The 13,314-nt window shown below is 42.5% G+C and overlaps 1 protein-coding gene across 2 annotated transcripts in view; it reads right to left on the bottom strand.

Annotated features, from left to right (window-relative positions):
* ADCY2 (adenylate cyclase 2) overlaps positions 1-13,314 on the bottom strand; it is a 393,903-nt gene that overhangs the window by 100,125 nt on the left and 280,464 nt on the right. For both annotated transcript variants that reach the window (XM_032786515.2, XM_032786517.2), the window contains 3 exons: positions 3,098-3,256; positions 2,586-2,718; positions 1,987-2,163 (listed from right to left, as the gene is read on the bottom strand). In XM_032786515.2, coding sequence (XP_032642406.1) covers positions 1,987-2,163; positions 2,586-2,718; positions 3,098-3,256 — 469 coding nt within the window. The remainder of the gene's footprint in view (positions 1-1,986; positions 2,164-2,585; positions 2,719-3,097; positions 3,257-13,314) is intronic.

Raw genomic sequence — 13,314 nt, 5'->3', positions numbered from 1 at the left:
AAAGAGTCAGTTAAGGCTGATAGGCTAATGGAGACAGCTGGAACCAATTAAGGTCCCACTTATACTGCGCTAAAAGCTCTCCTTTCCAGTTCTCTCGAGAGGAGCTCAGGTGAAAGGAGCTGGAGGGGAGGAAGCATTACTGATCCCTGAGGTAAAGGTGTAGCTTGGAAAAGGGGACCACAGGGAAGTGGCCCAGGGAATCAAAGCAGCGTCAGTGAAGGAGGGAAGCCAATCACGGCTGCTACCATTAGGGTCCCTGGGCTGGAACCCGGAGTAGAGGGCGGGCCTGGGTTCTCCCCTTCTTCCCCTGCATGATCTACAGAGATCCCTTTGAAAGGGGAAACAGACTTCGCTCCAGGCAGGACACCAAATGGTACCTACAGACCTCTAAAGAGCAACAAAGACTGTGGGTATTCCACCTTCCCACCTCCCATACCGGCCTGTGATGAAAATAGCTCAATAAGTTGTAACCTCTGCCACCATACCGGGAGAGGGAGGTCATCTTGAGGACCTTAGTGAGCTTCTGAGGCCACTGTATCCGCCAGGAAGCGTGGGACCCACCAGTACAGGCTCGGAGCTTTGTCACAATAGATTATGACCATTATTTTAAAATGAAGACTATTACTGACAGCAACCATTATTTTGTGACTAAATAATAGTTTCATGCTTTTTATGGTTAACATGTGGCATTCAGGGCCGGATCCATGCACCAGCAAAGGAAGCAGGTGCCTGGGGAGGCCAATAAAAAGGGAAGGCACTCCGTCCATTATTGGGGCAGCACGTCTGGGTCTTCGGCGGCAATTTGGTAGTGGGTCCTTCACTCCCTCTCTTCCTTTTCGGTGGCACTTCAGCAGCAGCTGAATCATTTTTTGTTTTTTTTTTTCTTCACCATGTGGGGCTGCAAAAAAGCTGGAGCCAGCCCTGGTTGCATTCACTTTATATTTTTGCTTTGATGTACTTACTGATCAAAATCTTGAGTTAATGAGAAGTTACATGGTTCAACTCTGCATTCTTGGTGCAAGGAATATGGGATTGAATTCAAATGTTGAGTACAACCAGAATTTCCTTCTTTTTTTTTTTGCTTTTTCAGCAGCAGATGATAGTGATGTGCAGTAATAACAGAGACATTGGAACTGAATGATCAGAAAAAAAATCTCTTATCTAATAAGGGTGCAGAATTTAATGGTGTGCTATAGCCCTCTTGACCCAAATCCTCATCTATGGTTGAGGAGCACACAATGAAGCTTGGAAAGGCAGGTGCTGCTTGTGTACTCCAGGATAACTTAGAGCAGTTGAAGAGCACAGGAAAGCCCTGGCCATGCTGCTTTTTCCCTAACTACTGCAGTGAGAGAGTATACCTCTCAGAGAATCTCTCTATACTGGTGTTCTCCTGGGGCTGTCAAGCACTGGCCTTTAATCCAGACACTGCCTGTACGGTAGTGCAGAGTAACCACATTATACCCCGGGGTTGAGTCCATAGGCCTAGAAGGCCCAAGTTTGCTCTCCAATGTGCACACACAATTTCTGTTGATTTCAGTGGGATTTCAGACTTGCATTGATAGTAGAATTTGGCCCTTTAGAATCTGATCCAAAGACCATTAAGTCAATGGAAAGACTCTCATTGACTTCAGTGAGCACTGGATCTGGCCTTTAAAACTGGATCTCGAAAGAGAAACAAAATACAGAGACACATGTTTTTGTTTAACAGGAAATAATTGTTTTTTGCACTCTTCTTATACCCGTGTCTGTCCCAGCATATTAGAGAGACAAGGTGGGTAGGTAAAATGTTTTATCGGACCACTTTACCTGAAGAGGAGGTCCATGTAAGTTCAAAATCTTGTCTTTTTCACTAACAGCAGTTGGTCCAATAAAAGATTTTACCTCTTCCCACCTTGTATCAGGAAATAATAGAACATTTAATACCAAGGAGTTAATTTTTCTTTCAAAATAGCTACACAGTTTGAAATGACATAAATAGGCCCATACTGTGGTACTAATCTTGCCATTTTCAGTGGTCATGCTGTCCCTGTGGTGTAAGTGCGCAAATGGCTTGGCTGCACCCCAAGATTCCAGGTACCGGGTCATGCGGACAGAGGCTCTCATTTTAGCTCCATCTAAGGTATGCCGGGGTCTGAAGTGGTGCTGAGGACTTCGCCTTTCTCCCTGAGGGGGAAAAAAAGATGAATATTTATAGATGATTTAAATCCTGTTGTAAATCACACGAGTGCGCTCACACACACGCAAACATATGTGCACTCTCTCATGCTTTATCACGGTACTATATATCTATATATTTAACTATAACTGAGAGGTGCTGAGAGCATGCAATTCCCAGTGGCTCCAATGGGAGTTGCAGAGTTCATTTCTCAGGATCTGGCCATTACTGTATATATCAAACAGAAGGTTTCTTTTCCAATCCAGATAATATTTGTATAGTACTTCTTGGCAACAATATCCTTGTTGTCAAAATTGTCAAAATAATTGTTCTCTGAGTAACATTTTGTGTACAAGTGTTTAATAAAAGAGTATAATATTCTTTTTAAAAATACAACTATGGTTGACAGCATAATGCATGTACTACTAACCTTGGGATTGATTACAAAGTAGGTTTTAACATTATGCTCCTTCAGATACGGGTCCCTTACATCTCCATCCCCTTCTTCCACTTTGTATGCTCCATTCAAATGTGCCAAGGTGACTGAAGTAATGTGAACACGGCTGCAATTATGTTTGTTAAATAAGTTATTATGGAACTTTACAAATATTAATTTATAGAATTATTTTAAACTGAAAACAACAAACATTTCAACAGTTTTCCTATATAGATTTTTGAAAATGAAAGATACAATAATTAAGGGTGCCATTTTCAAAAGTTCTTATGTGCACAAATCAGGTAGAAAACAACAAATCTGGGGTTTTCCGTATAAAAAGTATCAGCTCGAATCATACCTTCCCTCAGGAAAACAACTAACACATATTATTGATAAGAAGCTCTAAGTCCTGGTTAAGATTTCTTCATAAAGGTCTGCCATCAATTATCTATATATTATTTATTTGATAAGAAAATGTATTAAAATTCATGTATACAAAGCCTTACCCGGGGACTCCTCCAGCTTCCATATGGTTTGCCAATGTAACATCATGTGACCATACATCATACTGCCACTTCTGTAGCCCAATAACACCACAAAGGACATTTCCAGAATGCACTCCTACACGCATATTGATATCAACTCCAGTTGCATCTCTGACCTTCCTACAATTAAGAAGAATATTATGTTAGGATACAACATGGGTCCATAATTTTCATTTTACAAGAAAGCCAAACAACAGTGGTAATGGTACCTTATTTCATTTATCTCTAATACCAGGTTACTCAGATGCTTTCTTTTGCTAAATGGTTACTTTTTTATACATTATCACTATTGTCACATTTTTGGAATCATTCGTTCGTAACAAATACTCATTCTAAGTTCAAACTAGAGTTCTCTTTTTTAATACCCATGTTAATTATTTTAGGAATAGTAAACCATACAGAGGAGAAACTTGGCTTTCTGACTAAGCTTGAACTGCAACTCTTTGGAAGATCTTTGTTCTATCCCATCTCAGTTGCCAAGTATGTGTGAAATCTCTGATAAATCACATAACTTCTCTGTATCTCAGTTAACTTTTAATATTTACCTATCTCAAAAGAAGTGTTATTAATGTTTGTAAATGTTTTAACTCCATGGAATGAAGGTGAGATTCCCGTGTATCAAACTTGGAAGATACTGAGTATGGGAAATCTTTTTTGTGAGGTTCAGAGTGGCAGTATGAAATACTGCTACAAAGAGATCCATATACAGTAGTTATTGTAGGGTTTGGTACATGATATTGGTAACATAATCAGTCTAAGGGAAAGAATGGTACCACATTACTTGCCTGTTGAATTATGGAACAAACATGGCACAGTCATTTCTCTTTCTTCTGAAGCAAGAATTGGCTTGGGCAGAAATGGGGCACTAGACCTAATGGATGACTGATTTAATCTGATATGGCAAATCCTATCCTCCTGTAACATTTCTGAAATGGTCTTTGGCCCAGAAGGTGATAACTGGTGGAGTTTTATTTGACTGCCAATGTACAGTTAATCTTGCTTCAAAATTATTTTTATGAAAGATGGGGTTGGAGTTCTCAGATATTCTAGGCCTCATTCACTTGATAATGCATTTTTCCTTTCCACTACTGCTCTTTTACACTGTTTTTCAGTAGCTGACATACTGTTTGTAAGTGATCTCTGTAAGCAGTCAGCATAAGATAAATGTAGCTTTGTTCTGCAGGACTGTAGTATAATATATCTTTTTAACAGACTACTACAGAAAATCAACATCCTTGGGAGTTTTTTTGTGCTTCAGTAGAAAACAGGAGAGGACAAAGGTCTCCAAGCTTTATTTATTTATTTTCTCCCCTACCTTGCACCCATCAGAACATTATACTGAGATTATTCAGTTTTGATCTATTATTACAGTGATGTAAAAAACAAACAAAAACACAACCCAGAAAAGCTTAAAAGAAATCAATTATGTTGATCCTTGGATCATGAAACAGGCTACAGAATATTGAAAAGAAAATAAACCAAACATTAATAAATATTAAGCATTACAAACATACACAGTTTAGTAAATGAAATCATTATGAACTGTTATTGCAATTATACCCAGGACAGTAACACTGGGAGAATAAAATGTAGTTGAAGAAAAGGTACTTTAAAGACACATTAGAAACATTTTCATGTAAGGAAGAACAATGTTTGGAGTGGCATGGAATGGGAAGTCTGTTAATGCAAAAGGCTGGGTTCATTCAGGAAGAAATTACCGTATAACCTGTGTAAGAAGAGCTATATTAAAAGGGTTGAATCATAAAAAAAAATCAGCTAAAAAGCTTTCTTTTCTTAATATTTCTTATGTAAGATAAATTGCTGTTCTGGCTAACTAGCAGGCTTTTTCAGAGGAAACCAAAGCAAGTTCTTGGTTTCTTTTGGATTTCCTTAAGGAGGGATGTATTAGCAAAAGAAGAATTAGAAAGACTATTGCAATTAGAGTTATGGATGCAAAATGTCTAAGGCTGTGGAACTACTCACATTTTTTAAATTAAGCATGTGCTTAAGTGCCTTGCTGATCTGGGCATTCTGACTTGAATAAATATGCATACAGACAACTAGATACAGAAATGAAGAATATATACACACTCCGATTCAGCAGAGCACTTAGGCTAGGATTTTTCAAAGGAGCGTAAAGGGAGTTAAAGTGCCCAAATCCCATTTAATTTGCTTTCATTTGGGACGTGGGCACTTTGGGTCCCATGAAAATCCCAGTTTTAAGCACACACTTAACTGCTTTGCTGAATCAGGACTACAGAAACTGAATGTTCACCCTATTTAAAGGGTTTTTGTTGTTCCAACAATTACTTTCATGTCAATGAAAATGTTCTCTGAACATGAAAGAATTTCATGAGATTAAATCAAAGACAGCTGTTGAGAACCTCTAGTTAAGTAATATTTAATTGAGAAGGCTACCAGATGGTTGTGCAGGAGAGAGGTGAAGGAAAAACAACAACAGAATTTAAAATGAAATGTAGAATATTTCTTTGACATAGAATCATAGAATTGTATGATTCTGAAGGGACCTCAAAAGGTCATCTAGTCCAGTCCTCTGTACGCATGGAAGAACTGATTATTCTCCAGACCATCCCTGGCAAGTGTTTGTCTAATCTGCTCTTAAAACATCTCCAATGATGGGGATTCCACAACTTCCCTAGGCAATTTATTCCAGTGCTTAACCACTCTGACAATCAGGAATTTTTTCCTATTGTCCAACCTAAATTCCCTTCCTGCAATTTAAGTCCATTGCTTCTTGTTCTATCCTCAGAAGTTAAGGAAAACAATTTGTCTCCCTACTTTTTATAACAACCTTTTATGTATTTGAAAAGGATTATCATGTTCCCTTTCAGTCTTCTCTTTTTCAAACTAAACAAACACATTTTTTTTCAATATTCCCTCACAGAACATCTTAGCTTTACGCTTAAGCCAATTGAGGTACAATTGCTGTTAGTACAACAGGAAGCATACATCCATATGGCTTGATGGGAGTTATGGGTACTGAGCTCCTTTATAAGTAAGGCAATAACTGTAAGACATATTGACTCCATATTGTGTAACAGAGCACAGAAGTAAAGCATTCTGAAATAAAGATGATCAATAGGACTATTCACATATTTACATGGGAGTAATCACAACTTTTTACTTCAGTTGGGATAGTCGTGTTTAAGAACCAGGCTGAATAAGGGACTAAGACCACAGATGACTAACTAGGCTTTCTAATTTTTCCTATTGCCTAAAAATTTGGTCTAATTCAGGGGTCTCAACTCAAATGACCATGAGGGTCACATGAGGACTAATGCATTGAACCGACAGCCGCATCACTGACAACCCCCCTTGCTGCCTCTTGTCCCGCCCCCACTCCACCCCTTCCATTAGGCCTCGCCCTTGCCCCAGCTCTTTCCACTCCTTCCCTGCCCCAATCCAACTCCTTCCCCGAAGTCCCCCAGGGGATGCAGGTGGTGTGCAGGGTGCAGCAGGGGGCTCAGGGCAGGGCATTGGTGGGTCGGGTGCAAGAGGATGAGGGGAACAGCAGGTGGCTCAGGACAGGGAGTGCAGAAGAGGTACAAGATGCGTCAGGGGGCTCAGGGCAGGGAGTTGGGGTGCAGGAAGGGTGTGGGATGTGGCAGGGGGCTCAGGGCAGAGGGTTGTGGTGCAGGAGGGGTGTGGGATGTGGCAGGGGGCTCAGAGCAGGGGGTTGGGGTGTGGGATGTAGCAGGGGCCTCAGGGCAGGGAGCTGGGGTGCCGGAAGATGTAGAGTGTGCCAGGGGGCTGAGGGCAGAGATTTGGGGTGCAGGGTGTGAGTTCCAGCCCAGCACCACTTACCTAGAGTGGTTCCAGGGTGGCAGCAGCATGCACCGGGGCCAGGGCAGGCTCCCTGCCTGCCTGCCCTGGCCCGCGGCCCCGCGCCGCTCCATTCCAGGAAGCAGCTGGAACCGTGTCGCTGCAGCCCTTGGGGGAGGGGGAGGGGCTCAAGGTTCTGTGCATGTGCTGCTCTTGCTGCTCCTCCAGGTACCTCCCAGGAAGCTCCCATTAGCCGCGGTTCCCTGTTCCCGGCCAATGGGAGTCGCAGGGGGCGGTGCTTGGAAGGAGGCAATGCAGGAGCCCTCTGCCTCTTTCTCCCTCTCCGCACGGCCTCTTTTACTTTAGGGGCCACTGGAGCTGAAATTATCCTTATATGTACAGCAAAATCTATGCACAACTGCTAGTTTTAGTAGCAAAGTGCTTCACTTCTGTCGTTCAGGGCCTCAGTGTCCACACATGTATTGACCTGAAACAACTACAAAAAATATTTCAGAGAGAGAAAAATAAATCCCATGCATATTAGATGACTTCCTCTCACAAGCATTATTTTTCCTTCTAGGTTTTGCAGTGGCAGATTTAGAGTTAGTGGGGCCCTGTGCGCTCTGGGAGGAAGTTTGGGTGTGGGGTGTGGGCTCTGGGCTGGATCAGGGAGTTGGGTTGCAGAAGTGGGTAAGGGCTGTGGATTCTGGGAGGAAGTTTGGGTATGGGGTACAGGCTCTGGGCTGGGTCAGGGAGTTGGGTTGTGGAAGGGGGTAAGGGGTGTGGGCTCTGGGAGGAAAGTTTTGGTGCGGGGTGCAGGCTCTGGGCTGGGGAAGGGGGTTGCAATGTGGCAAGGAGCAGGGGGGTGGCGCTTACCTTGGGCAGCACGGCTCCCAAAGCGACTGGCACATCCCTCCGGCAGCGGCTCCTAGGCACGGGAGACAGAGGGTTTCTGTGTGCTGCTGCCCCCACAGCTCCCATTGGCCACAGTTCCCAGCCAATGGGAGCTGCACAGTTGGTGCTTGGGGCAGAGGCAACATGCACAGACACCCCCCTAGGGACCGCAGGGACATACCAGCAGCCAGGCGCTTCCAGGAGCAGCATGCGGCCACCAGCCATGGAATGTAGGCAGCTTGCCTGCCTGAGCCCTGCTGCATCACCGGCCGGGACACGGGTCAGGTTGTCAGATGAGATTTGTCCTGCATTTTGGGGGCCCTCCTGTCATTGGGGGCCCAATGCCACGGCATTGTTTGTTTCATGGTAAATATGCCTGAGATTTTGCAAGTAGTTTTTGGCAAGTTGGTCATCACACAGATGTAGTGACAATGAAAGAAATATGGAGTTATTAAAAACAATACAGACATGCATTAAAAGTCCAAAATCTTGGCTTAGTTTAGGCCTAAGCCTTAAAATATGTCAAACTGTAGATCCTGTTTCTGTATTTCAAAAAGAAGAGATGTAGGTTGAGTAACTACTAACCACAGATTCTTGCTAAGCTGTGAAGCAAATTTCTTTTTTCCCTTCTATGCTTTAGGCCTATACATTTGCAATAGAGATATAATAGATCAAGCTATAATCGTTGTTACAATATTGTAACAAATCAAGTTATTACCTAGATAAAATAATACAGCTGTCAAAATAAATAAAAGTTGTCAATTAATATTTTAAAAATGTTACCAGTAAATTAAAGCTGTCAAAAGCATTCTGTAACAGACCTCTTTGCTGCAGCCGCAAACTCCTTCCTCATACTTTCTCATTCCTCCACTCGCTAGTATACCTCCTTTCCCATGTCTAATTCCACCCCTCCCCCGCCTACTTTAATTACATTCCCTGCAAACTAAAATTGCTACCCACAATTCACAATTTGTTGCAACCTCCAGACACTCAATCAAAACTCCTTTTGTCTTAGGTAGAGGCTTGTGATTAAATTGCCCTTAGTTATGTTAATTAAGAGTGAGTTCACAGCCATCAAGAGGTCTGTGATTCATTCAGTCATGAGTACCCCTCAGTTTAACAATGCAAAGTAGGAGACGGAAACAGGCTTTTGGAGGCTGGTGAGTCTAACTTGGGAACTCCTTAGTCAAATGACCCCAAATCTTGGTCAAATGCTAAATTCCCTCTAAGCTGTGCGGTCAAGCCTATCAAGGATTGTGCAGGCTCTCAGGGTTGCGGCGGGGACAGACGGGGAGAGATGCTCTCCCACAGCCCCAGAGCTGCTGCAGCCAGGGAGAGGCGCCTCTTCTCCACAGCCCAGGAGCTGCTGAGGTGAGAGAGGGCTGGGGGGTGTCCTCTCTGCCCACTATGGCCCTGGGACAGCCTGCATCCCAAACCCCTCATCCCTGGCCCCACCCTCAAGCCCGCATCCCCAGCTGGAGCCCTCTGCACCTAAATCCTCTGCTCCAGCCCTGAGTCCTCTCCCACACACCGAGTCCCTCTGTCCCACCCCTGCCACACATGACCTCCCTATTGGTACACATAACAAAATTCATTTCGCACAAGCATGGGAAAAATTAGAGGGAACCAGAACTGGTCAAATAACCCGATGCCCCCATGAAGTACACCAAATTTCAAAGCAGTTCAATTAACTGTTCAAATTTTAGAGCACTTACAAACATTAAAGCATATGAAATGGTGAAAATGGAAACACCTCTAGTCATTTTGTTGTTTTGGTGCATGTACAGTGTAAAAAACCCATGGATTTTCTTAAATACTTTTCTCAGTTTGGGACACCCAAAGATTTAGTGGGTGCCATGCACTACGTTGGGTAAAACTCGACTGATTGAGACCATTTTAACCTGCATCACATCAACAGTTTGATCTCTAGCTCTGTGGGAACCCCACCCCCCACCCTAGAATTTTTTTTTAATCGCTGTATTTTGGGGGGCTGATCTCTCTGGAATCCTGTGCACAAATGACTCAAAATGTGGGCTACTAACCCACCGCTGGACCCTCCTGAGGCATAGCAAGTTTTAAAGGAATCCGACAAAGCACATAGATTTTAAAGGACTTAAAAAGGTTGAGCATTAAACAGATGTTGTGGTGCAACCTTAACTGTAGTAGTGCTGCCGTGCCACTATAATAAAATGTGCTATTTTGTTCCCAGAAGCCAAAACAGCTGAGAGAGAGAGAGGAAACTGTCATTGCCTGGAAAGCAAGGGTATCCTTTGCTTGGTAAAATGACTGCACTGCACCTTAAGTGGGGGAGAGGGATGGACATTGTCTGGCTCTCTGGGGGAAGGAGTATAGTACTTTATGGGTGGGGGGTGAATGAGAGCTCAGGAGCTGCTGCAAAGTAGAGTGGGTCAGTGTGGTGACACTGACTCATCCCCTGGTGACTGGCAGGGCTGGGGAGTTGATAAAGGGCAAACCTGGCGGGAGAAGTCCCTTTTCCACAGATCAAGTGGAGCAACATCCACGCTCCCTCCCCTTGGAGGTATCAAAATACCAGATTTGGCCAGGATCTGCTGAGGGCATTGTGCTAGTTGCTGCTTTCTAGATGGGCTGGGAAGGAATTTTTCCCTTACTATAGATTGACCAAGGTGGACTGGATTTTTTTTTTTTTGCCTTCCCTACAGCAGGTTGGGGGAAGGGAGGCTTTGTTATGGTGAGTAAGGAAGGGAATTAGGCTCTGATGTCCAGGGCTGGCGCTTCCATTTAGGTGACCTAGGTGGTCACCTAGGGCGCCAGGATTTGGGGGGGCGGCAATTCGGCGGCGGAGGGTCCTTCCACGCTCTGGGTCTTCGGCGGCAATTCTGCGGCGGGTCCTTCATTGGCTCCGGGACCCGCCGCCGAAGTGCCCCGAACACCGGGAGCGTGGAAGGACCCCTGCCTAGGGCATCAAAAACAACGGCGCCGCTCCTGCTGATTTCACAACTTGTTATGTAAGTGTGGGGTGGATGTCCAGTGCAGATATGCCATAGGGAAGGGATACAGTGACCGGATAAATGGCTTGGTAAAGGACTTAAAAAGCAAATGTTTGTTAAAAGACTGTAATGGGGGAGAGGAATTCAGGGCTCCTATTACTGGCACGGCATGGATCCAACCCCCCTTCCTTATAGCCCAGCTTAACCCTCATTTGGGGATGGGGGGAGCAGAGGGGTTGTACAGTCCTAGCAATGGGTTGGCTGGAGCACCTGGATGGAAAAAGCAGGGGGGCGGGTGAGCTAGTGAAACTGAAATGATCATGAAGTTACCTGTACTGTACACTTTATCTCCCAGGTAATCCCAGACATCTAATAATAAAGTTCTGACCTGATTAAACCCATATCAAGTGTCTCCTGTCCTTCTTTTGGTATAACTGGACAATACAAAATCTTATCACTGAAAAGAACTCTATTAACTGTCTTTTAAGTCTCATCTAGGGAGATTGCTTGAAATCCAGAAAGAATAAGAATACAGCTATCATAACACCTGGAGTTGAGGGCATTGAGGAACTCATCATAACTAAGCCTAGTACTATTTGTAAAGGGAAACTGGGCTTCTCTACAGCAAAAATTATTGTGAGAAACCAAAAGTGTTTCAAAGATTTAGCCTAAAAATCATACAGATTTTGTGGTCAAGAGAACTGAATATAATGTTTTGGGCTTAATGTGTGATATCCTCGTGCATGTGTAAGAGGCAATGGCTGGCTATAAGTATCTCTTGGCCAACATAATTTTGAACTGAATTGACATTCTTTGATAATTAAGTTATTTGTCTAAATTTCTAAATTCTACTGTAGAATTGTTTGATTGAACTGATGTGAACAGTCCTATAATTCCAGTGGCATATAAATTTGGTTGGAAGTAAATAAGGATCCATACTTAACAATCCATAATTCCATGCTGATACCAAAATCACCTGCCCAGAGTAGTATAGAAGTTTCCCACTGTAATAAGATTTTGAATTAGTGAACTGATTTATTATCTCTTGAAAGTTGTAACTTCCTATGTTGAGTTTATTTTTTAATATTGTGAACTCTATCACCTAACCATCTTTATTTTGCTTTCTGTAATTTCTTATCAGCTTTAAAAGCTCGTTAATTAAACTATTTAACCAATGTGTAGTTTATAATTTATCTTTCTCATACAGATAGCCATTTGAAGTGTTGTAGCTGTGTTGGTCCCAGGACATTAGAAAGAGATGATGAGCGGACTTCTGTTGGTGAAGAAGACTCTCTCACCAACAGAAGTTGGTTCAATAAAAGACATTACCGCACCCTGCTTGTCTCTCTTATACAGATAACAATTCTACCACAACATTTGGACAGTATTATTACCAAAAACGTTTGTATGGAATCATTAGTGCACTTAAGATCTTCCAAAAGAAAATACCAGAGTTCCTGTTGCACCTAGATGTGATAGTTGCTAATATTGGATGGTATTCTTGCATATGACAAAAGAGAAACATGATAATATAATGTTCAATGAAAAAAATATTTCATTGGAAACAATGAAATCCATAAGTCTCAAGCTCAATAAATATTTGATGTACCATAAAAAATTGAAAGTGATATAAAGGGGGAAGACACACTTTTGTATTTGGATTTAAAAAAAAACATTAAGGAAATGCACCCTCTTGATTCCATTCCAGTACTGAAAATAATATATATGATTCACCAAGTAGGAAGATATGAATCCAGCCTTTCAGAAAGGCTACATCCCTTCAATGAATGTCTGATATGTAAGAGCACTTCCTAGTCTATCCATCTACCTACCCACTCAGGTACCTCTACTGGACCATACCACAAGAACAGGTAAACAATAGATTGAAAGAATTACTGTCTCAAGAATCAATACCTAAGTAACTTAAGTTACATCTGTGATGCCACTAAGCATGGATGCCTGTAACTATGAATTAGGGGGAGTATTATTGCGAGGTCTTGAAGGTTAGTTAAGACCAGGTATACACAATCTTTAGAAACAGTATTATGTATGACAGGTGCAATCCATAGACACAGTGTACTTGGTACATTCCAGGTAGTGGTTAATACCATGTATAGATACTCTTTGAATGCAAGGGATGCAGAAACATTGCAACTAGAAACTGAAGCTTACAAAAAAGCTGTGTAATCTTTAAAACCAAAGGCCAATTCACTGTTACAACAAATCACACAGACCACTACAAAAAATCTGGACATCCAAATGGTGTAATATTTTGTGACATATTGGAAGCTTGCCAAACAATATTTGGACTTTATTACTAGTGGTGAGTTATTGAACATAATTAGTATAAGAACACACTAATAGTTGTTTAAGTGCCCAAAACATCCTAGAAAGAGACTAAGGGTACGTCTACACTGCACGATTATTTCGAATTAGCTTAAACCGATATTACAAAACAGATCTAATAAAATCGGTTTAGCGCGTCCACAGTGGGATCCCGAAATCGATTGTTTGCGTCCATGGTCCAAAGCT

The sequence above is a fragment of the Chelonoidis abingdonii genome, chromosome 2 (genome assembly GCF_003597395.2).
Source record: "Chelonoidis abingdonii isolate Lonesome George chromosome 2, CheloAbing_2.0, whole genome shotgun sequence".
NCBI classification, from domain to species: Eukaryota; Metazoa; Chordata; order Testudines; family Testudinidae; genus Chelonoidis; species Chelonoidis abingdonii.
The sequence above is the reverse complement of the archived record's forward strand: the minus strand, read 5'-3'. Positions and strand labels throughout refer to the sequence as shown.